The sequence below is a fragment of the Pinus tabuliformis genome, chromosome J (assembly GCF_031772625.1).
Source record: "Pinus tabuliformis cultivar Carrire ecotype Pingquan chromosome J, CPIR1, whole genome shotgun sequence".
Taxonomy (NCBI): Eukaryota; Viridiplantae; Streptophyta; class Pinopsida; order Pinales; family Pinaceae; genus Pinus; species Pinus tabuliformis.
Genome location: NC_142295.1, coordinates 1,639,438,275 through 1,639,464,985, shown reverse-complemented (window position 1 = coordinate 1,639,464,985; position 26,711 = coordinate 1,639,438,275). Strand labels below are relative to the sequence as shown.

Here is a 26,711-nt window from a genome sequence, read left to right as displayed (position 1 = left end):
CTTGAGCTCCATATTCGCAGTTGCACTGCGGCAGCCGTCACCTTCCATACTTATCCTAACACTTGCAACGTGAGACCTGGCGCTGAGAGCCGAAAGTAAATGAAACGGAACGATGCACTGCAAAAATCTGTTCATGACTATGCCTCCACTCGCTGTTAAATAGTTGATCTGGAGGATATTGCTCATGACCACCCGATTCTCCCGAAACGACGTGGATGTACTGACATAATTGTTACTGCCTTGAACTGTGTTTTCCGAGTAATGTATCCAACCTTTGACATCAATGTTGCCTCCTCCTTCTCTAATCAGAAATTGCCATGTGTCCTCCAACTTGCTGTGGTGACGGCGGTGATCGTTGCGGCACATCATATTAGATTTGTTTCCTTTATTCCCCTTATGTTGCCATAAACGCACCGGAATTACCTGTCCTTTTGTTTTCTGCCAACTTTTAATGTCCGTATCCACTCCTTTGTGCTTCATCATGAAAAAACGCGGAGTCTGAACGCCTTCTAGTTAAGCCCGGTTGGCATTATCCTTGTCTTGTTCGGCCAGCTGGATGCATTTCCTTTTCAGGTCTGGGCAGTTCACCTGCTGCCAACAGCTGTCCCATTCCCTATTTTGGTTATCGATGCCATGATTTGCTAGGTGGTCCGCAATCGCATTCGCCTTGCGTCTCACCGCCTGGAAGACTAACCCTCTCATGCCGCTGATCAGCTCGGCTATGTTTTCCGTCACCTTTGCTAATCTCCAATGCTTCGTAGCTTTGCTCGCTTTGGTTCCGCCATAGATTCTCTTTGCCACAGAGATTACCAGGGCCGAGTCACCTTCTACCACCGCTGTATAATTCTGCATGTCTTTTAGAATCCGTAGTCCCTGTTCTAAAGCTGCAAACTCCATTTCATTGTTCGTCCCTTCTCCCAGTGCTTTGCAGTAAATATGAAGAATGTCTCCTTTATGGTCTCTTATAACTCCTCCAATACCCGCCATCCCAGGGTTTCCTCTGGACGCGCCATCAAAATTCAGCTTCAGCCAGCCAACCGGCGGGTAATTCCAACTATTGGACTCAGACTGCGGGCTTTGCTGGCTTCTCGACGTGGCCATGCTCTGGTTGGTGTGCAGCTGGAAGAGTTTTAAAATCCGTAAGTCACTAGATGAAGGCTTCTCATTAGTTTCCTCTTTCACTTTTACTTGAATTAACTGTTTAATATTTCTCATAAGAGTGTCTATGGCATGCTCTGTGTTTCTGTATTCATCTTGGAATATTCTCCTGTTACGCTCCTTCCATATGGTCCATGTTAAAAAACCCGGCATAACCTTCCAAATGCTGTTGACCCTGGAGTTTTTTGAGTAATTTTTTTGCCAATTTTGTATAGTATCCTGAATGGACTCCCTATTTCTGTTAGAGTAAAGCATAATACCCTCCGCCCAATTCCATAAATGGCTAGCCCAGTCACAGGAATTAAATAAATGATTCATTGTTTCTTCCTCTACCAGGCACATTGGGCATCTGGACGGCCCATGAAAGCCTTTGCTGCGTAGATTTTCCCATGTCAAGGTTTTTTTCCTCATTAAAAGCCAGAGGAACGTTTTGATTTTTGGCCAAAACAGGCCGTCCCACATGTTATGACTCCAAGGTGAAACCTCCCTTTGCTCTGCATTTTCTATCAGTTCCCTGGCTTCCTTGAGTGAGAAATTTCCGTTACCCTTCATTCCCCATCTAAGCTGGTCCTTTTCGTCCGTATTCCTTATTTTCCTTTTGAGTAGTTGGTCAATTAGATGCTTTGAGCTGTCGTTTTCCCCATTGTTGTTATCCAAGTCGAAGTTTATCCATTCTCTCCAGATGGGATCCCTGCTGTTCCAGTTCCAGTATTGATGAACTCTGTAACGACCCTCGTGTTGACATTTCTGCTTGAGAAGATCGAGTTCGGGCTTTTCCAGTTTTGGGAGCTGCTGCCAAGCATCTTCCCAAAAAAGAGCTGAATGCCCATTCCGGATTTCCCAGAAACTGTTTTCCTGCACCAAGTTGCGATTTTTCCGGGCAAGATTCCATATTGGTGATCCCTCAGGCACCTCCTGAAGCCTAATAATATCCTGATTATTGTGTTCGGGGGTATATTTCTCTTTCCAATGTCTTGCCCAGGGGAGATGGGGCTCTTTTATCCATCGCCACCTGAATGTAGCACCACAATTCATGTTGATGATTGAAGGATCCACCAGATTTAGGCCTCCCAAAATTTTTGGTTTGCAGAGTTTATGCCATGCTACAAGCGCCCATTTTTTCTTCTCCCCATTACCATTCCATAGAAAGGATCTTTGGATTGTTCTAATTTGTTGGAGGATGCCCTTGGGGGACGACAGCATGGAAAGTAAGTACTGAGGGATAGCTTGCAGAACTGCCTTTGTGAGAACTAATCTCCCCGCAAAATTAAGTGCTCTGTGCGTCCAGTGCTTGCACCTTTTCTCCAGGTTAGCCAAGATTCTTTCCCAGTGCACTTTTTGCCAGGGTTTGAGAGTTAACGGTGCTCCCAAATATCTTGAAGGTAGACATCCTTTTCTGAATCCAAGTAAATTAGAGAGGTGCTTCTGAATAGCTGGATGAGTGTGAAAGAAGTAAATCGTGGATTTGGAAAAATTAATTTCCATTCCGGATGCCTTGCTGAAAAGATCAAGGATTTTCTTAAAAGCTAGAGCCTCTTTCACTGTGGGAGTTCCATGTAACATCGTATCATCCACAAATTGTTGGTGTGTTGTAGCTGGAATAGATTGGAGAGGCTGAAGGCCCTTGATTTTCCCTTCTCTTTTTGCTTTGGCTATAAGTCTGCTGAGACCTTCCATGAGAATTACAAACAGGAAGGGGGAGAGAGGGTCTCCTTGTCTGATTCCACGAGTGGGTGAAAAGGGTTCAGAGGGAGATCCATTGACAAGGATTGAGAATCTGGAGGACTTAATAAGGGCTAAGATCCAATTGATCCATAACTTGCAAAATCCGAAGGCTTTTAGAATGGCTTCTAGATATTGCCAACTAACTTTATCATAGGCTTTCGATAAATCAAGTTGCATTATCATTCCTGCTAATTTCCTAGTTTGCAGGGTGTGAATCATTTCTTGAGCTAGAAGAATATTGTCTAAGATATGTCTCCCTTCAACATACCCGGATTGCTCTTCTGATATGAGGCCAGGAAGAATAGGCTTTAGTCTATTAACTATAACTTTTGATATGATTTTATAAATGACATTACACAGAGCAATTGGTCTGAACTTCTCAGGAGAGTTTGCTTCTTCCATCTTTGGGATAAGCACTATGAAGGTTGAGTTGAGAGATTTGAGGATGGAACCAGATCTCCTAGAGTCCTCAACAACTTCCCATATCTCATTCTTCACTAGGTTCCAGCAGGCTTTGTAAAAATTAATGGTGAAACCATCCGGTCCAGGGGCCTTATCACTAGGCATACTTCTGACTGCTTCCTCCACTTCCTCTAAGGTTATTTCTCTGCTTAGAGCTGAGTTCTGAGTGCCGGTAATAGTTTTGGGGATGGCCGAGATGAGCTCCTTTATGGCATCCTCTCTGTTTGCTAGCGGTTCCTGGGCAATACTGCTGAAATGCCTAGTTAGTAAAGCCGCTATCTCTTGGTGATTATTTAAAGTTTCACCATTCTCATTCTTGAGTTCTAGAATTCTATTCGCACTTCTGTAATCTAGAGCAGATCTGTGAAAAAATTTGGTATTCTGCTCACCCTCTTTAAGCCACCGAATTCTGGATTTCTGCTTCCAAAGAGTTTCTTCCTGCTGACATCGTGTATGCCACTGATTAGTTAGATCTCTTTCCTACTCTACAGACTCCTCACTGTTGTGCCCTGAAGCCCACGCTTTGTGAATCTGTTCCAGTTTATCTTCTATCAAGGTTTTTTCCTTAAAAATATCTCCAAACTCCGTAATGTTCCATTCTTTAATTTTAGCTTTAGTGTACCTTAGTTTCTTCTGAAGGTTAAACATTTTGGATCCCCCTCCAATCACAGGTTCAGACCACCATTTCTCCACCAGATTGAGGAAGTTGGGGTGATCCAACCAAAATTTTTCGAATCTGAAAGGTTTATTCCTTGGGGTGCCATGGATAGTTGCTATTAAAGATAAACAAAAGACTGTTTGATCAATATCAAAATTTAAAATAAAATCGTGGTGCCTTGTTTCTAAAGTTGACTAAGAAAAATTACATTATTCAATACTTGCAAGAGTGTAAGAAAAACAATGAACATGAAGTCAATCAACAACAAAATACTGAGAGGATGAACATTGTTGTTGAGTTGTTAGGCTCATGTATTTCCACCCTTCATGATGTTGATTGTTAGAAGGCTAACGTTAATTATCATGACTCATCACATGATTTGTTTACACCTAGCTTTGCAAAACATACTATTTGGATCATGACTGCTAATAAAAAGAGGATGCCATATAATGAAACTATTGCATCATTTCCTACATATAATCCTATTGAATAGATGTCACTATTTTAAGGTAGAGTTTAGGCTGGGTTTTTGGAAGACCAATCCATTGTTGACTATGTTGCTTAGATTGATGAGCTCACTAAGAGAATTATTGATGTGCACAATTTTCCTCCTATTGTTGCACCCATATATGAGACTACAAAACAAAATTTTGAGCCTTCATCTTAGACAATTTTACCCAAGAACCAAAAACCTCACAATTATGCATTTAGATCATTGCAAAAATTACATGAAAGGATCAATCATGGAATAGTGCTAACCATCAAGATCGATTGTTGTTGGATTCATAGATGATCATGGAATTAGTTGAAAAATTCAAACTTCATAAATGTTTTGTCTCATCGGCTATCTAATTGTATATCATTCCTATTGTTTGATGTTGATTGTGGTTTCTCCCTCAATTGTGTTTCAGGGGGGGAGTTAGATGATGACAGATATTGCTATGATTTCTTTGTTTTTCCTTTGCTTGATCAATGTGATGGTGAAAGTGTTTAGACAACTTTGTAAGTGTTTTTGTACCATGTTTAAGCTAATTTTTCCATACTTATAGGAATCATTGTTTTTTTGTTGGTTGATGGTGTTTTTTATATTTGGAGCTTTTGTTTTGATTCTTTACCAATGCATATTTTCTCTGAAGAATTTATGAGGAAGTTGTCAGTGTTTTCCTTTCTTGTGCCTCTATAACATATTATACTTCAAATATAAACCGAGTTCAATGAGACTTCTTGGCTCTCATATTTAGAGTTTTAGTGCTTGCTGGGGGGGGAGTTAGATGATGAAAAATATTATTGTGATTGATTTGTTTTCATTTCTTGTGTTTGATAAACGTGATGGTGACAATGTTTAGACAAATTCATAAGTGTTTTTGTACCATGTTCAAGCTAAGTTTTCCATACTTATAAGCATGATTGTTGGTTGTTTGGTTGATGGTGTTCCTTCTATTTAAATCCTTTGTCTTGGTTCTTTACCATTTCCTATTTTCTCTAAAGAATTTATGAGGAAGTTGTCAATGTTTTCCTTTCTTGTGCCTCTATAACATATTCTACTTCAAAGATCAACAAAGCTCACTGAGACTTCTTGGCACCCATCTTAATAGTTTTAGTACTTCCTGATTAGAGTGGGCTTATGTTCTTGCCATACAAATAGATAATTTTGAGATCTACAATTTTAGCTCTATAACTAGCTAAGCATTAGAATATTTCTCTCTTTTCGAGAGGATTTTTCCCTATGGGTTTTATGAGTTTGTACATAGGTACCTATTGTAGGGGACTTTTAGGCCTATGTAAGTCCTTATACTTATATGAGTAAATGTATGTAATAAATGGTAAAAGGTAAATGTATGAGTGATTGGTCGGAGCAAGTACCACTGCTCCAACCATATTTACTATGTATAAATATGCATGAAGTTATGATAAGAAGAAAATTGGAATTCATTCCCGAAATTTGTTTCTTCTTTGTGCATTGTGTATGTTCTTGCTATGTACTTATCATGTAATCCATTCTAGTTGCATGTGAAGGCTATTCCTTCAACACAGGTTCCATTTCCATTGATACTGAGTCTGACATTGTAGCAATATTAAATGAAGACGGTGAGAACCTAAAGAAGAAATAAAAATGAAGAATATGAGATTGTAAGTAAGGATGTGTTTAACAAGATGTTGTGTGAGAAAAGTGTGTTACCTAGAAAATTTCTTATGCATGCTAATGCTTGTGGAAGAACTGTAAATTTAAAAGATTTCTCATGGATGTTTTCACATGGACTATGTACGACAAAGCTTGCATAAGTAAAAACAAAGGTATGTTAGCGCTTACCAACCCAAGCAATTGGAATAAATAAAATAAAGATGTGAGAAGTTATTTCTATGGTTATTATCATAAAAAATCTTGAGTAATAATTATAGAGAAATCTTGTAATTAATTATTATGGAGATTTTTTTTTTTTTTTTTGGGTGCGGAAAAGAGAAATATTGTACAATCTGCTCAACTAATTACCCTTGCAAGAACACCGTCATTTACCGACCTTCCTAGCCTTTTCCAATGTCAAAATTATAGTGAGCTCGGGAGGCTTATCTCCAAGCTTTTTGAGCATAGGAATAAAATCTTAAATCAAAATAAATAATTTGTTTCTTTAGGTCTGATAGACCAATGTTTGGTCTCAGCGTACGTTAACCATCATCATCATCATATAAAATGTTGTTTTTGGTTGGAGTATCGAAGATGTTAAATAGGGTATCAATCTGAATCATTTCAACCTTGATAATCGGATGCATTTTCCATGGCATACAATCATGAAATGTCATATTTGTTAGAGTCATCTGCATAAACTACCTTAGAACAAAATTTATTTATGTACACACCCTTAATACTTATTTCTAGGCAAAACACTATAAATAGAAACAACTAAAAAAAATGATAATGGACCTTTACAACCCAAAACACTATAATTGGAAACATCAAAACACTATAATTAGAAACATCAAAACACTATAATCAGAAACATAAAAAGGAATGATAATGCACCTTAACACTATAAATGGAAACATCGAAAGGAATGATAATGCACTTTTCTATCTAAAACACTATAAATGGAAGCATCTAAAGGAATGATAATGAGATGCATTATGCTCCTATCTCTATAAGAGATCAATACCATATTTGTTTATTGTATGTCTCACATTTGCTTAGAGCGGTCTTGGTGGTGTGCTTACAAGGGTAATTAGTTGAGCAGATTGTAGAATTTTTTACAAAAAAACATTGTGTCACTAAGGGTATTCTTTATTGTCGGTCGTTGGTTGACCTAAAAATTAGTTGAAGGAGAGATTGATCACTTTCGAAACTTTCTACATAAAATATATGGAGAAGGCATGCACATAATTTAAATTGTGTGGGATTTAGGAGTTGTGTTGCTTGGTTAAATGCCACGAGAATTGACAAAGGAGACTAAGGAGACCAACACCTTCTTTATGTTATATGGTCAACCTGGATTACTCTTCAAAAAGTTTCGACTTGATTGACCTAGTTGATATTCCTTGTATTTTTAATTTGAGAAAGAAGACCTATTTGTTCAACACAATGATAAAAAGAAATTTGTATTTAATGTGTATAAACTGATGGAATAGAACAGTGAACGCTTTATTTATGTTTAAAAATAAAATTGTAGAGAAAAGTGTAATTTAATATAGTTGTCATTTATTAGTCGATAGTCTCTCATGATGGATGATTAATACTTTTGCAGTACCTATAGTCGACTTCAAATTGACTAGCGCATAGATCTATAATGCAAATATCGTGGAGTAATATGCTAATATTGAAGTGGTTGACATATACAAAGTTTTTAGTCAATCATGACAAGTAAAGAAAATTTCCAAAGTCGATTGTGTAATAAGTTGAGAGCCTAGTAAAAAAACCATCAATGATTTGGGTGCTAATATTTTTGTGAGTGGTCAAGCGATCGATGAATAATATCACATCTATGAGTACTACAAAACATAACTTATTATTTTAAAGATTGAGACTTCAATTATGTTGTCATTGTGACCATATAGATGGAGCCAAATCTGACTTCAAATTATTGGTCGACTTCAACATACTAGCAAAGATAATTGAAAGGAGTAAGTGGGTCGACCTCGACTATCAAACGAAGAAATAAATCAAGATATGTTGTTGTGACCATGTAGATGGAACCAAATCTGAGTTCAAATTATTGGTCGACTTCAACAGACTAACAAATCTAATTGAAAGAAGCAAGTGGGTCGACCTCGATTACCAAACGAAGAAATCAATCAAGCTATGAATATGAAGCATAGTGTGTCCCGAATACGATCAAAGATTAATTTTTAGGTTTATATTTCAAGTCCAAAACATAGGTAGAAATTTCAAGTTCAAAACAAGACCCATCATCCAGACAAAATGTTTAGAGAGAAAGAAAGGGAAGAAATATTAATATATGGAAGAAAGGGATGGAAAAGTCCAGAATCAACCAACCAATCAACGCCAATTTATAAAAGTAATTATAGTGATCATATAACTTGAAGTTAGAAGTTGACTAACCCTTTCTACATTGTTTAGCCGGGATCAACTTGCATTAGTCGAGTCGATTTCAACCATTGGGTGGAGAAACCTTGATTTCAATTTGATGGTCTACTTCAACCACATGATTTCAATTTGATGGTCTGCCAAGAAAATTTCTTTCATTATTTGAGCTTACAAACATTATTGGTTCGTCTTTATGAAGATCTGGTTGTTGGAACATTAATCAAGATGGCACTAACTGCATTGACAACTATTCCCCCGTTGGTGATTTTAATGTGATTCGGTAGGAGTCGGTAAGACATTAGTTTCAGTCGGCGGAGATCATTATTGATTCTCCTGCTTATGCATGTATAAATAATGATGTTCAGTAATGAAATAAGTAAGCTCATGTAGTGAGTTTCAAGTTTCTGTCATGGTATCAAAACGAATATGAATTGGAATAGCATTGTTGGAACACAGAGCATTTGATGACCCATGGAATTTTGAGGAGTCGTGGTACCCCATGATTGTTTTCCTATTGGAGAAAGGGTTTCTTTTGTGAATTATTTTGAAGGATGTGATTGATGAGCCGAGTGCTTTTGGTGCAATTTGTTGAGCGTTTGTTTGTGCCTCCTAATTTGATGGTGGCAGAGTTGGCTAATGGCCATGGTCGTTTGACATTTAGGAAAGTGGAAAAAGGGTCGATTCGAGTTGGAGGTGAAAGTGTTGTTGAGATCCTTGTTGATGCTTGTGAGAAACCAAAGGTTTCCAAGATTTGCATTGTGTGGGAGGTGATTATGGTGTTGTTGCAGATCAGTGTTGTGTGATAGAAGTGTTTGTTTTTTGCATTATTATTGTTTGATGTATTACCGTTATGGTGTTGAATTTCAAATAAGTGGAATCCAACAACTGTATTGTAGACCTATGAAAGCATCTTCATGAATTGATCTGAGTGAAGCTAGGACTGGTGAGGAGTAAATCCTCCGTATGGGTGAGGAGTAGGCTTCTACTACCTATTGTGACATGAAGTGAGAGACGTGAAATACAAGGAGTTTTCAGTGGAGTTGTTGTAGGGAAAACTAGTAACGTATGTCGTGGCTACTGGTTAATGAAGCTACCAGAGCTCGTGGGATTGTGAAGCATAAAAAAGGTAATGAACATATCTACCTGATATCTAACTCTGTGTGTGGATATATTACCATTAATGAGTTGGCTGTGTTTTCCACAATGTGTGGAGAGTCGTGTAGAAAGTCATAGGTCTGATTGGAAGACAATGAGTGTGATAATGTTTGATAGTGATCTTTTTTATGATGCTTTCTTAGAGAGTCCATTTGGAAGTATTTTGCACTGGGTGATATTTTTTATTCCAGTAGTATTTTTGAGTCTGAAGAATTATTTGATAAACATAATGGTTTTATTAATGACCATGAATATCAGGAGGTGTAGTTTATTCCACAGATCCTGCAATCATTCTGAGTAAAACTTGCTTCTCCTAGAATCCAATTGTTATAAATTTGATTGGATTTGCTTCTAAGATGTCTATGACAGTGGAGGATACAAACATTGATGTTATCCAAACACCTCTCATGTTCGAAGATGAGTTCATTTTGGTGGCTCCTCATGGAAAGTTGGGAGAGCATGGATTGGATTACCTTGTTTTCATTGTTTGAGATGTTGCTCTGCATCCCAATCCAAAAGAGGTTGATGATGTTAAGTACTTAAGCAAAGAGAAGAAGGAGGTCATAAGGAAAGCAAGAAAGGTGAATATGATACTACACCATCAAACGAACAAGCATGGACCCTTTAACAAGAAGGAAAAAATGAAATGTATCGCTGTAAGGCTAGCTAAGATTTAGACCAACATGAAAGTGAAATTTTAGGTCGTCATGATTAAGGGGAGGTGTTAGAGAATTAATTATGATGACGTCGACAACGCTAACCACTGTTCCATCATTGGCAAGTTTAATGTGAGTCGACAGGAGTCAGTAAGACATTAGTTTCAGTGAGCGGAGATCATTATTGATTCTTCTTCTTATGCATGTATAAATAACGATGTTTAGTAATGAAATAAGTAAGCTCATGTAGTGAGTTTCAAGTTTTTGTCACTGGTCACCTTGATCATGCCCAAATGAGTGTTTGTGATGCAGATAAAGCACTTGCTCAAAAACTATAAAAATATTGAGGTTTTCTGTTAGAATTTTGGCTGCTACTATCACAAGCAGCATAGAAACCACAAATCCTTTGCTACACAACTTATTGTTGGTGATGATGATATGTATAGTTGAAATGGAAGTTGTCTTCATATATAGCTCATGGAAAATGAATTCAATACAATAATTTCCATCCTAATCAAAGTAGACATTTCTGGACTCTTTGGCTATTTTTTCGTGATTTTGGCCCAGACTTTATTTTATCTGATATGAATGGTGAGGAAATACACAAGGATAAACAAAGCTCACAAATATATTTTATCAGTCTTAGGAAATTTCATGAACTCTGTAGTTAATTTTACATGAGATATTTTATGTAATGGAGTCTTGTTCACAAATCAACTTACATAAAGGTTGTCTGATGAGACAAATAGTTAATTATATGTCAATTTAGTTGTTTAGTCAAATTTTTTGTAATTTAAATCAATTTCTAGTTGATGAAATCAAATTTTTCTTGAGAGTGGTCCATATCTGTTGTAAAACTCCCAGCACAGGGAAAAACTAGTTGTACTAGTCAACTTAAATGTGTCCATGTAATATATATGAAATATATACCCCATAGATCTCTAGCAACAATAGAAGAAGTGATAAAAGAGCACAACCATAACAACAAAACAACACACAACTGGAGGACTTTTAGATCTCCAGGATCGACTTTGTTCTCTATTTTTTTGTCATTTGGCTTTAAATTCTTAAAAATGGGTCACAGTCAAGGTGGTTGGTATTTTGGCCTTAGTCAAGGTGATTCGTGTTTTATGTTAGATGAATGTATCCTTCCAAACAATTGTGAGGACTTGGATGTTGGTCATTGTGTATGGACTGATTTTGTAGGTTTTTGGGACATGTGGTACAACCCTCATAGAAGGAATAACACACAATGAATGAATAAGTTCTGCATGAAAATTGAAATGGTGGTAAAGAAGAAGAGTGTCCTTTTTTATGTAGGAAGAATAATCTTGGCATGGGTTCTGCTTATAAATAATGGTTTTGACCCATATGTAATACTTGAGTTTGCATAAATTTGATAAAAAATGAGAAATTATCATTGATGACTTCATATAATTGAAAATTCCATTAAAATTTCATATAGATAAAAACTTAGATTTTACACTATTCAACTTTAACAAAGAGAGAGAAATTTGTTTTGTTTTTGGCCTCTAAATAATTCCAAATATTTTTTAATAAGAAAACCAACTGATATTATGGAAATTGTTTTCACCTAGAAAAATATATTTTGAATCACACGTATCAAGGTTGGGATATAATGATGGTAACGATATTTACAGATGCAAATTTTTCTTTGATGGATAAACAATAATTCCAAGACCTACCACATTAAATGCTCTAGGAAGTTGTCTCAGAGTTTCTTGATACTTCCTTAGCTTCCTGAAGAAGCCACCACCAACCAGAGTCAAGAAACTTCATTGTAATGTATAAAAACCAGTCTTTGGCAATGTAAAATACAACTTGTTCAGTGGTCAGTGTGCGTTCTTTGATTTGGTATCAGAGCGAGGTTAGAGTGTGAGTCTTTGCTCTCTATGAGCGATCAATGTGTGAGGTTTTGTGTTGCAAAGAAGTCTCAAAAAGGTTTTGAGCGATGAGAGTGTGAGGTCTCTTCTCTCTGAGGGATCAGTTTGTTGAGGGCATGTTGCAAACAAGTCCCAGATAGATAGTTGTGTCAGTGTGAGTTGTGACACCGTTGTGTTGCAAAAACGGTGTGTTGTAGAGAAGGTTTGCAGCCAACGTGAGAATGTGAGAAATCTGGTTGAGTTTATTTTTTTCCCATTCTTCCTGTGTTGTAGAAAAAATTGTTTGTAGTTGGAGCGCTTTGGTGAAGGGCATAGAGATTGTTGAAAGTGATTGAGGTGTTCAAGCGACCAAAAGGAGGAAACATACTTTGTAGATCTGACATATATTCACTGCGAGTTTCCTATTCGCCACATCACCCTATGTTTCTATTTGAAGGTCAAAGGAGCCATGTTGATGTAGGCTGTGAGTGTAAAGGGCATAAGATTTGGAATGGTAAAACATAAGTTCTGAATTTTTTAATAAGCAGCTCAATAATATTTTTGAATGACTTTATAAATGACCTGCCAATAATATTTGGAATTAAGTTGAGGATTAAATTTTCATATTTTACCAATTCAGGTTATTTAAAGTGAAAATAGCTTTTCTAAGTGAAGAGTATTTTGTGGTTGTTGTTTTGTTTGGGTTTTAAGTTCTTGAAACTTTCCAACTGAGTAAAAAAAGGTAAATTTTGGTCATACAAATAAATATGTGGTTGAATTTCAACTAAGTGAAAAATGTTGTGGATTGTTGATTAATGATTGGCCTCCTAACCTTTTTTTAAATTGGCGGTTGTTATTTTAGAAAGACTCTTGCAATATTGGTGGTTGTTTGATGAAATCATGTTTTGTTTGTCATTATAAAAATTACATATATAACTTAAAAAGGAGGGAGACATACTGTTCAATAATATGTTTGAGTTGTGAAGTTCAATATAACTTTATGAACTTTGCTTGAGGAATTATATTTTTGACTAAGGAGTCATTAAAGTTATTGGTTGGAGGTTCCATAAGATTAATATTATGGAAAATGTATTTGCAGAGCCTTATCTATTAGATTTTAACAAGCTAGATGGTGAAATTTATGCAAATTGTAAGTTTAGCATGCAGACTTTGATGGGAAGCTACAATATATGGAAAATTGTGTCTGGAGCTGAAGTCAAGCCAGTGTCCCCTCAAGCCACAGATGTTACAATTCAAGATTGGGAGCGACGAGAAAACAAGCGAAGGTGCTTTTGCGGATATCTGTTTAGGACAACATTATTCCACACATTAGAGAGTGCAAAACATCCAAGGAGGCATGGGACACTGTCAAAAATTCGTATGAGACGAAGACTACAAATCAAATATTGTATTTAGAGAATAATCTTCTTTAAATTGAGATGGAAGAAAATGAAAGTGTCAGTAATTTTATTTCTAGAATTAAGGATCTAAAGGATAAATTAGGTGACATTGGTGAAATAATATATAGTACAAACTTGGTTACTATGACATTAAATAGAATGCTTGATATCAAATGTTTATCACCGGTCTTTCATCTAGAGAGAAGGCTCATACTTTTGATGAGTTGGCAAGTATACTTATGCAGGAAGAAGAGAAGACAAGGAGTCTTAAACAAAAATCTCCCAATTCAGATTTAGCATTGGTCGTTAAAGGGAAACAATCCTTCAAAGGAAAATTGTGGGAGAAAAATAAAGGAAAAAATCTATAGGTAAAATCATTTCAAGGTACACCTTTACCAAGGACAAATGCCAAATCAAGTAGAGATGATGTCTGTTAGCACTATGGAAAACCTGGTCATTTTGCTATGAATTGCATGAAAAGAAGGTCTGGTCAATTTAAGCATAGAAGGCACTTAGGAAATTATGTCAATAGAGATGAAGCAATTAATCATGACTTTAGAAATCAATAAAGGTAAATGGATTACACAGCCTGCCGATGCAATCCCGCTGTATCGTACTACAATCAATCTCCACACACAAACATCATTCTGTCTCTCTGATGGTTAAATTTTTATTTTTATTTTTTTATTTTTTAAATATATTTTAATCTTTTTTATTTTATATTTTTTAAATATATATTTAATATCTTGTGTCCTTTTCATTTGTTTTTTGAAATGGTTTTTGTAGTGTACTTTTTTTTTCTTTTCATTTTTATTTCGATGATTTGAATAGCTGGTTTTGGTAATATTGAGTTGAGAGGTGCGCTACAATCCACTATGGGGAAGATGTTGTAGTGTAGTAAATGAGTGTAAACTAAGAAAAGTTTTTCGGTACAAATCATATAAGAGAAATTCTTGGCCGATGTGTTTCGAACCAACAAGTGTGGTTCATCATCAGGACTAGATGAAGAGGCAGACCATGGAAAAGGCTTAAATAGAGAGCAATGTAGAGACCAAAATTTCAAGTAAACTCTCTAACAAAAAAAGGTGTAATTTCCTGAAAATGAGTCATAAAAAAAAATTAAATAAATAAATAAAGCGAAATATAAGCTCAACTAGCTCAACTAAAAAAGTTAAAAATTAATAAAAATAATGTAATTTTGTTTTTATTAATAAAATTACAAACAATTTTTCCACAAAAAAATCATAATATGTATATTATATTAAAATAAATTTAATTAATATTGATTCATATTAATAACAAACATATTTCAAAACATATAATTAATAATCATATAAAAAAATAATAAATTTAATTAATAAATCAACACTTGAAAATAAAATATTTTTTAATTACAATCTAGTTGACCATATATATTACAATAATGTTTAATTTATGTAACCACTATATTTCAGATCTTTATATTTAGATATAATTAATAAACATATAAAAAATCACTATTTAGAATAAACATTGTTTATTAAGTTATATATCCATCTATCCATATATATATCATCAATGCTATGTATATCACATACAATTTTTATAAAATCCGTCAAAGAAACATGCTACATATATATGTAATTACATGCATTATCAATGTTTTAATAAAATTAAAAATAAAATGATTTTATTCATAAAAATTTGAAATTAATATAAATATAAATGATATTACTAAGAGCGAGAATAGATTTGTCCTAGCTCTGGATATACCAAATGTTAAGAGTAATTAAATCTCTTGAGGTGTAAACCTTTCCCCAAGTTTTGCACTTAAAAAGAGGTTTGGATCTTGAGATATTTGATCTCTCTTAATGCTTGGTAGGTCCATAGTTAAAATGGATCTATGCTTATATATAACACTGAGTGGCCACTACATCCACAGGAAAATCCAGGTAGATCAACCCGAAATTAACCCCATACAGAAATTACCTGCATACAAATTCTAGAACACAGAAAATAAATAATGCGAGAGCATAACATAAAACACATATACACAGAGATTTTCCCCTGGATCCCAAAACTAGGACTACCAGCTTGATTTTTCATTATGTTCCTTTAAATCTTACAATACATATTTATACATGCTGAAGCATATAATACCATGGACCAAAAACCCTCATATCCAAAACCATGTTCAAAAAACATGCACAAAACCATAGGTAGGTCCGCCCAACCTAATATAGGGTCCAAAACCAATTTTTTTTGGAGCACTGCCCCGGATCCCATAGAGTGGGGTTACCTGCATCCCTCAAACCCCCTGTGACTCCCCCCGCTACGTAATCGATGCAATGAAGGGGGGGGGGCTCCGCCTCCGTTCCAACCCCCCGGTTAACTACGTGGGCTAGTCATGGAAAGAATATAACACAACCCAACATTCTCCCACTTATTTTTTTATTTCCATGGGGAGGCCACAAGAGAGCTTAGTCATTTATCTAGTCCTACAATGCCCATTGTTTCTCTACACCAAGAGAACTTCTCAGAGCTCACAGATTTTGTCAATGCATCTGCAGTATTCTTCAAAGTGTCCACCTTTACCAACAACACCTTTTTATCTTCTATCATATCCCTCACAAAGTGATACTGAACATCAATGTGCTTTGTCTTTGAATGATATTTAGGGTTCTTTGCCAAGAATATTGCACTTTGGTTGTCACAGTCTATCCTTATAGCTCCCTGTACTAACCCCATACTTAAACACAATCTATGCAACCAAACTGCTTCCTTTCTTACATGAGTGGCTGCCATGTATTCTGCCTCTGTAGTTGATAGTGCCACTACAGATTGTTTCTTACTCATCCAATTGACTACACCTCCAAACAGGTTAAACACATACCCACTTGTAGATCTTCTCTCATCGAGATCTCTAGCCCAATCTGCATCAACAAAGCCATGAATATCCAACACTCTGTCCAATCCTGGTCTTCCTTGGTAGCACAAACCATAATCACTAGTGCCATGCAAATACCTGAAAACCCGCTTCACTCCTGTCCAGTGCTCCTTCCTCGGTTTTGACATAAACCTACTCAATACTCCCACTTCATGTGCAATGTCTGGTCTAGTATAGGCCATCGCATACATCAGGCTATCGACTGCACTTGCATATGGAACACGAGACATGTCCTCTTCCTCTTCTTGTGTCTTGGGACACTGTTCAGCAAATAACTTTACACCTACAGGAATAGGAACCTTCACTGGTTTACTATCCTGCATATTAAACCTCTGCAATATTGTCTCGACATACTTCCTCTGGTTTAACCAGAGCTTCCTCTTTGCCTGATCTCTTTTAATTTCCATGCCCAAAATATAGTTTGTAGCACCAAGATCTTTCATGTCGAATTTGGAGGACAAATGGGTCTTCAAATCCTGGATAATTTCTTTGTCATTTCCAACCAACAACATATCATCCACATATAAGACCAGATAAATAACACGGTCACCAATTAATTTAAAATACACACAGTGATCTACTTTGCTTCTGGTGAAGCCAAGTCCCCGTATAAATGTATCAAATTTCTGATACCACATCCTTGGTGATTGTTTTAACCCATATAGAGACTTCTTTAACTTGCATACTAATTCTTTCTTGTCCTTCACCACAAAGCCTTCAGGTTGCTTCATGTAGATCTCCTCTTCCAGATCCCCGTGAAGAGATGATGTCTGCACATCCATCTGTTCTACCTCAAAATCAAAAGCAGCGGCAACATATAAAAGTAATCTAATAGAAGCTACCTTGGCAACAGGAGAAAAAATATCACTAAAATCAATTCCCGACACCTGGGAATAACCTTTTGCTACCAACCGAGCTTTGTATTTCTCCACCTTTCCTTCTTAATTTGTCTTCTTCTTGAACACCCATTTGCTGCCAGTGGGTTTCCTTCCAGCCGGCAACTCCACCAGATCGTAAGCCTCATTTTTGTGCAAAGATGCCATTTCATACCCCATGACCTCTTTCCAGAGTTTTCCATCCTCTGAATCTACTGCTTCCATCACAGTTCTGGGATCATCATCAATAATAGATAAAGCAAAATTTGAATAGAAAGCAGACGGACTATACCTTTCTCGCTGCCTTCTTTCTCGAATTGATCTTCTCACACCCAGAGTTTGTGGATCTTCATCTTCTGGTTCCTCCTCTGCTGTAGACTCTACTTCTTCCTCCTTTAGCTCAAACTCTATCTTCTTTGGTTTCTTTGGTTGGACTTCATGTTTAATAACATCTTTTACCTCTCTGAACACCACCTCGCGACTATACACAACCTTCCTTGTTTCTAGGTTCCATAGCTTATAACCCTTTAAACCATCTGTATACCCAATAAAGATGCACTTTTCAGATTTACTATCCAACTTGGCTCGTTTCTCCTTTGGAACATGTACATATGTGTCACATTCAAATACCCTCAGATGTGAAGGAGAGGGTTTCTTACGAATCCATACCTCTTGTGGAGTCCTATCCTCCAACGCTAATGAAGGTGATCTATTGACCAGGTAACATGGTGTATCCACCGCCTCTGCCTAGAATTTATGTCCTAACCCGGCACCATTGAGCATGCTTCTTGCCCTTTCCATCAATGTCTTGTTCATTCTTTTTGCAACTCCATTTTACTGAGGTGTATATGGAGTATTTTTCTGCCGTGCTATACCACACTTCTTACAGAATTCTTCAAATTCCTTATTGCAAAACTCTCCACCATTATCTGTCCTCAAAACCTTTATCTTCTTCTCTGTCTTGTTTTCCACCAGAGCCTTAAATTCTTTAAACCTCTCAAAGACTTTAGATTTCTTCTTAAGGAAATATATCCATGTATTCATTGAGAAGTCATTTATAATTGATACATGGTACATAGACTTACCCAGTGACGGAACTTTCATAGGTCCAAACACATCACTATGCACAAGCTCTAATATCTGTTTCGCCCTCTTACCACCAGAGGGGAAACTCACCTGATTCTGCTTCCCATATACACAATTTTCAAAGAAATCAAAATCCAGAGAGCTATTACTAATACCTTCTACCATACCTTTACCATGAAGCATTCAAAGGCCCTTCTCTCCAATATGTCCAAGCCTTTGATGCCACAACATGTTCTTCTCTCCAAAGGCCACTAGATTTTCTGCTCCACTTTCAGGAACCACATAACTATTGCACCCATCAACAACAATTCTACCTTGCATCTTGTATAGAGTTCCAATCCGAACTCCCCGCATCAATACCAGTGCTCCACGAACCATCTTGCAAGTATCCTTCTCGAACACTATTTTTACACCTACATCATCCAGCTTGCTTATAGGAATCAGATTTCTGGCCAATGCAGGAATATGTAGAACACCCGGAAGTGTTCTAAGCCTTCCACCTTGCAAATTTAGCTTTACTTTTCCGTGACCAACGATTCTAGCCTTCCTATCATCCCCTAAGAAGACATCACCACCATCGTACTTCTCATACTCACGGAACCACTCTCTATGGGTAGTGAAGTGAAAGGATGCACCTGAGTCAATCAACCATGCCTCATGATATACATGTGTACTTGAAAAAGCCAAGTACACATCTCCACCTTCATCTGAGGTGGTTTTCGCCTCTGCAAAAGAAGCATCATCATATCCCTTTCCTTTGTCAGGAGCTTCAGATTTATAGTCCCTTTTGTAGTGCCCTTCCTTTCCGCATTTCTAGAGCACCACCTTTATAGGTTTTCCTGGAGATTTAGATCTCCCTCTAGATTTAGATCTCCCCGTGGATGACTTATTTTTGTTTCTATTATGGGACCATCCTCGTACAGACAAGGCATCACCATTCTGGCTCTCCACATTTTTCCGTCTCATCTCCTCCGTCAGCAAGGATGAGACTATTTCATCAAACTGCAAGGCAGTTGCATTGCTACCTATTGCAATAACCAAACTATCCCACGAATCTGGTAGAGAACACAACAAACTAATTCACTTATCTTCATCTAAAATTTTGATATCAATAGACGATAACTGACTTACCACAGTATTAAATGCATTTAGATGCTCTGTCACCGAGTCTCCATATTTCATCCTCAGGTTATACAACTTTTTCTGTACGAACAGTTTATTCACGAGAGACTTAGATTGGTAAAAAGTCCCTAACTTGTCCCACAAAGCCTTTGCCGTAGCTTCCCCTGATACATTCAGCAATACTGAATCTGAGACACACAATCGTATTATGCTTTTTGCCTTCCGATCCAACTTCTTCCATTATTCATTAGACACTCCTTTTGGTTTAGTACCCAAATCTACCGCGATCCATTGATCTTTATCGACCAACAGATCCTCCATCTTGAGTTTCCACAACTCAAAACTCTAACCATTAAATTTCTCGATCTCTATCTTTTCACTGCTCGCCATCTTCTTCCACTACCAGAATTAATCCCGCAGATCTCCCACTAAACAGGGTCTACCAGAGGCCCAAGCAAAACCCCTCAGCAACAAAGACGTCCCCTTGAAGCCAAAACTGCTCTGATACCAAATGTAGGTTTTAACCACGTACAAAAATTACCTACATACAAATTCTAGAACACATAAAATAAACAATGCGAGAGCATAACACATAAAACACATATACACAAAGATTTTCCCCAGGATCCCAAAACCGGGACTACCAACTTTATTTTTCATTATGTTCCTTTCAATGTTACAATACATATTTATACATGCCGAAGCATCCAATACCATGGACTGAAAACCATCGCGTCGAAAACCATGGACTGAAAACCATCACGTCCAAAACCATGTGTGAAAAACATGCACAAAACCATTGGTAGGTCCGCCCAACCTAATATAGGGTCCGAAACCAAAATTTTCCAGGGCGCTACCCCGGACCCCATAGAGTGGGGTTACCTGCACCCCTCAAACCCCCTGTGACTCCACCCTCTACACAATTGGTGCAATGAAGGGTGGGCTCCACCCCCCTTCTAATCCCCCGGTTAACTACGTGGGCTAGTCGTGGAAAGAATATAACACAACCCAACAGCAATGACATTAGCTATTAAGGTCATGGTTTCAAAGAAGAAGTATTTTTTACCCTGAAAAGGAAAAGTGATATTGTTAACACCACCTTTTGATTGAGGGGTTGTTTTAAGGGTTTTTTGGGTAATGTTACAAGGTTGTCAAGGTCATGATCATAAAATATGGAAATTTTAACCATGAAAAAATTGATGTGCTATCATTAGTACCACTTTCAATGACAATGGTTGATTTTAAGTTTTTTGTTAGTAACATTATGGAGAACTGACGCTGTGGTTGCAAAATATTGTAATTTTTTAATGCAAAAGAAAGAAGTCCTACCAATAAAATTATTATTTTTATCCAAAGGTTTATTTTAACATTTTTGGCTCAAATTATGGGTTTTTAGAGTTAACGTTCTCAATTTGACTTCATGTTTCTCATCAAATTTGTAATTATGTCTATATTGTCATGCACTACTCTACCTTTTGTTGTTGTTTTATCTATTTTCATGTTTTTATCGTCAACATAGGATTCAATACGCAACTTGGCCTCTCTAGACTATTTTCTTCACGTGCAGTGGTGCACATGTCTTTGTACTTACAATTAAATCATGATAGCAAATGTTGAGGGAAAATAAGAGTTTGTTAGATGATCCAAAAATACAATTTTATCATGGGTTATAAAATTAGAATAAAATAATTTTTAATTTAAGATATTAAATTAATAATTATTATTCTAGAATGTTTAATTATTTAATGGAGACTTTTAGAATTAGCATATTGTTGTAACTAGATATGACTCTCCAAATGTGTCGTATCTTAGGCTCTATTTTAGGAGATTTGTTAGCTAGTTGGTTTTTATAGCATTTATTGTAAATGGACACTTGTTATTTAATAAGTGATCCATAATTAGAGGTAGTTAGGGCATGGAGCTTATAAATAGCTCATTGCAAGAGTGTTTGAGTTGCTCAGTGTTGGAAATAATACTGAGAGAGGGGGTGAATCAGTATTATCAGAACTATAAAACTTTTTCAATGCTCAGAAACATATACGCTACTTTCGTTAAGTGATCCAGCGTGTACACGCAACTGTGTCTAAAGAAAACAGCGTATAACCAGAAATCTTATAATTTAGTTAGTTTATCTTCAGTTAAGTGCATAAGGACATTATTCACCATATTAAGAGTAAACAGATGCAGTAGAACAGATCACACAAAAACCACACACATGAACACCATGATATAAGGTGGAAACCCAATGTGGGTGAAAACCACCTGCTGCAAGTCGTCTCTATCTTTCTTTAATATGAAACTTCAGTTTACAATCTTTTTGTACTGGTGCAGCCTTATACCAGTACGCAGGCTACAACCTGCAGAAGGCTACAACCTTCTCTCGTTCTCCAAACTTCCTTGGAAGGGAGCTCCAACCCCCTTTGCTCTTGTACTAGCCAAGATACTAGTACGTAGGTGCAGGCCTACAATCTTCTTTCTTTCAGGTACCACCTTTCATACATTTTCAGACTGGATATTCCTGAAGCATAACATTACAATCTGAAGACCACAATTCATTCAACTTTCACAACAGATCATTGAAGCACAAAACATCCAATACTAGCATCATCAATCACTGAACCACTGAAACCCTGTCAATCACCAGTTACCAAAACACAGAGCAGACTACAGAACTCTGCAATAACAGTACGACCCAACTGTAAACCCAAAAATCAAACTTCAAAAGATATACGCTACTTCAATGAGAGAAACCCGCGTATACACGCGCTTTTACCGAAGCCAACCTGCGTACAGATCTAAAAATAAATTCTCTCAACTTGCAGCTGTACCAGACATCAGTTAGACCCAGAACATAACATTGCGTCAGTATGCAGATCTAGAAATACGCATAATCAACCATATCATAATAGTGCATTTCAAATCATTAGATCCCGATCTATCCTTAGATCTAGTCTTCCATCAACCGAAGTGATCTCTTCTTAGCTTAGATCAAGCAACCCAGAACTTGCATACCAGATCTCTTTCTTTTTCAGATATTCAAGCCTTTTCAAAGATGCTTTGCCTAATGATCTTCTTCTCCTTATATAGCCTTAGGCCTTGCTCAATACCAAGGGCCAAACCATAGAAATCCAATACCATCAACTTAGAAACTAGGGATCAACACGTCTGTCGAGATACTTTGGTCCAAATACATAGGCTCAAGTACCGAGGACTAACTACCACGGACCAAAGGGAAGCTTCCCGACATATACGCCCTTTTCTTTTCATATATATGCGTGTATACGCTCCTTAGTATATACTTAACCTGTGTATACGCGGATTTGTATACAGATAGACTGCGTGTATACACAACTTGGACTTAATTAACCTGCGTATATGAGATTTCTCTTCATTCTGTAGTCTGATCGGAGATCTGTCATCAAAGAGAGTTGCCATCAAGGACAACACCAGTATCATAGCGCCACACCTGTGCCAAAATGCCAACAATCTCCCCCTTTGGACTTGATGGCAACCTCAAGCTCCTTAGAATCATTCTCCCCCTTTGTCATCAAGGGCAAAGGGCTGTGCTCCCCCTGAGTACATGCTGATACCTCTGCTTGGCTGTGCTGAATCATGCTCCCCCTGACTGTAGGCACGATCTGCAAATAATGTTCTTCAAAGAGAACCAAGACTTATACACCATAAGGGACCTTCCTATCACCAAAAGACTTAATACATACATCCATACTCCCTACCAAGAGGGGACACATCAGAAACAACCAATTATATTACATCATTCATCCCAGGCATAGTGGGGAAACCAACATAGGCCGTTACATGACCTTGACACCATAAAAGAGATACCACAAAAGAGATACATGACATAGAGACAACAGATCTAGACCAAGACTTATGAAAGTCACCAGCAGCATCTGATAAACATCTTTTAGATCAGCAACCAGGATTTCTTTCTGAGCTCCTTCTCTTGAAACCAAAACATCTAAATGCCAACAATGTTTTATGAGACTTTTAAGCTGCTCCCCCTGAACCTGTGCCTGCTGCACCCCCTGAAACTGTGCCTGAAGAATTCTGACATACCATCTCAGACCTTTTCAAACCAGAGTTTTCCCTTGCTGTTCAGAATTCCATATACGCGATTTCTCCTGCATAAAACAGCATATGTACGTGGATATACTTTCTGAAACAGGCGTACAACAAACACGCGACTTACACCGCATAAATACGCGTATATACGCGGATATCCCTTACGTAAATTGCGTATACCAACGTTTCTGTAGAGCAGACAAGCTTTAACAGCAGGATGAAGCATCAACTACTCCCAGCTTTTGTCTGAGATATTCAAAAGTTTCCCTGGGCAGTGGTTTTGTGAGAATATCAGCAACTTGTTCCTTAGAAGGAACATACTCCAACTTGACCTTCTGCTCAAGCACTTGTTCCCGAAGAAAATGGTACTTGATTGGTATGTGCTTGGTCTTTGAGTGCATGACTGGATTCTTTGAAATGCTGATTGCACTTGTATTATCACATAAGATAGAGACTGGTGGAGTGCAAGTGATTTGAAAGTCCTGCAAGGTCTGCATCATCCAAAGAAGTTGTGTGCAACAAGATGCCGCAGCCACATATTCTGCTTCAGCTGTAGATAAGGCAATCGAACTCTGTTTCTTGCTGAACCAAGATACTAATCTGGAACCCATGAAGAAAGCACCACCACTTGTGCTTTTCCTATCATCCACACTTCCAGCCCAATCTGCATCTGTGTAAGCATGAAGAGTGAGATCTGTATTTCTAGGATACCATAAGCCATAGTTTTGGGTCCCTTGAAGATACTTGAAGATTCTTTTGACTGCATGAAGATGAGTTTCCTTTGGGTTGGCTTGAAATCTTCCAACAATTCCTACTGCATGTGTAATATCTGGTCGGGTACCTGTCAAATAAAGCAAACTCCCAATCATGGATCTATAAGTGGGTTGGTGAACTGCTGCTGATTCATCATTTGCACTGAGGCTGCATCCTGTAACCATGGGTGTACATACTGGCTTTGACTCTTCCATGCCATACTTCTTCAAGATCTGCTTGAGGTATTTGGTTTGAGACAAGAAGATACCTCCTTCATTTTGTTGGATTTGCAATCCAAGAAAATATGTCAATTCTCCAAGTAGTGACATTTCGAATTCTTTCTGCATAACCAAGGCAAAGTTTTGACTCATAGTCTCTTCATTGCTGCCAAAGATAATATCATCTACATAAACAACAAGAATTAGCAATTTGTTATTTTCAACTTTTATATAGAGATTGCTATCTGCTGATCCTTTTGAAAAGCCTTGTTGTTGAAGATATTTGTCCAACCGATAGTACCAAGCCCTTGGAGCTTGTTTGAGTCCATAGAGAGCCTTTTTCAATCTGCATACAAGGTTTGGATCATTCCCAAGAATGAAACCATCTGGCTGCTCAATATATACTTCTTCTTCTAAGTCTCCATTCAGAAAGGCTGATTTCACGTCCATTTGAAATACCTTGAAGTTTTGAAAGCTTGAGAGAGCAAGGAACATTCGGATGGCCTCAAGTCTTGCCACAGGAGCAAAGGTCTCTTCAAAATCTATTCCTTCTTGCTACGCATACCCTTTACAAACAAGTCTGGCCTTGTTCCTAATTACTTCTCCATTTTCATTCAATTTATTCTTGAAGACCCATTTTGTTCCTATTACATTCTTATCTTTAGGTCTAGGAACTAATTCCCAAGTGTTGTTCTTTTCGATCTGCTCAAGTTCTTCATCCATTGCTTTGACCCAACATTCATCTTTGCATGCCTCTTTCACATATTGTGGTTCCTTGTAGGAGAGTAATGCCAAATAGCTTGAAGCTTCTGCAAGTGTCCTTCTTGTTTGTACTCCTGCTTCTTTCTGCCCCACAATCTGAGATTCTGGATGATTCTTTTGAACATATCTGGATGGAGTCTTCTCTTCTATTCTTGTTTGTTCCTCTGGTTCTTCTTGAGGTTCTTCTTCTTCTTGAGGTTCTTCTTCTTCATCATTCCGTCTTTGAGGGTAGCCTTCATCTTCTTCAATGTCTTCATGATGAACTTGCCTAGGAATATATCCCTTCTCATCAACCACTACATCAATGCTGTCAACAATTCTGCCAAGTCTTTTATTGTAGCACTTGTATGCTTTGCTATGTGGAGAATAACCAAGAAGAATGCCCTCATCTGCTCTTGGTTCAAGTTTGCCAAGTTGCTCATCAGTATTCTTAATATAACATTTGCTCCCAAAGATTTTGAAGTGCTTCACCGAAGGAGTCTCACCACTCCAGAGCTCATGAGGTGTTTGAGTGCTGTTTACTCGGACATTTGTTTTGTTAAGAATAATAACCGCAGCATGTGCAGCTTCACCCCAGAAGGTTGCGGGAGTACCTGATTCATCAAGCATAGCACGAGCCATTTGTTGGATTGTTCTGTTCATTCTTTCCGCAACCCCGTTTTGCTGAGGAGTTCTAGCTGTAGAGAATTCTCTTCTTATCCCATGTTCTTCACAGAAATCGAAAAATTCGTTTGAGGTAAACTCCCCACCTCTGTTAGATCTGAGGCACTTAATTTTGTGTCCTGATTCATTTTCAACCAAGGCTTTGAAGGATTTGAATTTTTCGAATGCTTCATCTTTGTGCTTCATGAGCCCTAACCAAACAAATCTGGAGAAATCATCAATGAATAATATCAGATATTCTTCTCCTCGAGGTGTCCTCTTCCTAAATGGACCACATACATCTGTATGGACTAACTCGAGAGGCATGCTAGCTGATCCTTCCTTCTCTGGAAAGTTAGTTCTGGTTTGCTTTCCAAACTGACAAGATTTGCATATGGTATTGTCTGGAATTTTGATATCTGGAAGACCACGAACTGCCTGATATTTGCATGCTTTCCTTATTTGTGAAAAGCTTAGATGCCCCAACCTTCGATGCCATAGCCGATGTTCATCATCCTTGCTTAAGTAGCATTGTTGTTTTTCCTCAAAGATATATAGATTATTTGGAGTCCTTCTTCCTTTGATCACTGTTTCACCTGTATCAAGATCGCGA

General features: G+C 37.4%; 1 protein-coding gene across 1 annotated transcript in view; it reads right to left on the bottom strand.

Annotated features, from left to right (window-relative positions):
• Positions 1 to 513: 513 nt before the first annotated feature.
• Positions 514 to 26,711, bottom strand: part of LOC149233804 (uncharacterized) — a 190,257-nt gene continuing 164,059 nt past the window's right edge. Inside the window, exon 3 of the mRNA XM_089382299.1 lies at positions 514 to 3,783. Coding sequence (XP_089238425.1) covers positions 514 to 3,783 — 3,270 coding nt within the window. The remainder of the gene's footprint in view (positions 3,784 to 26,711) is intronic.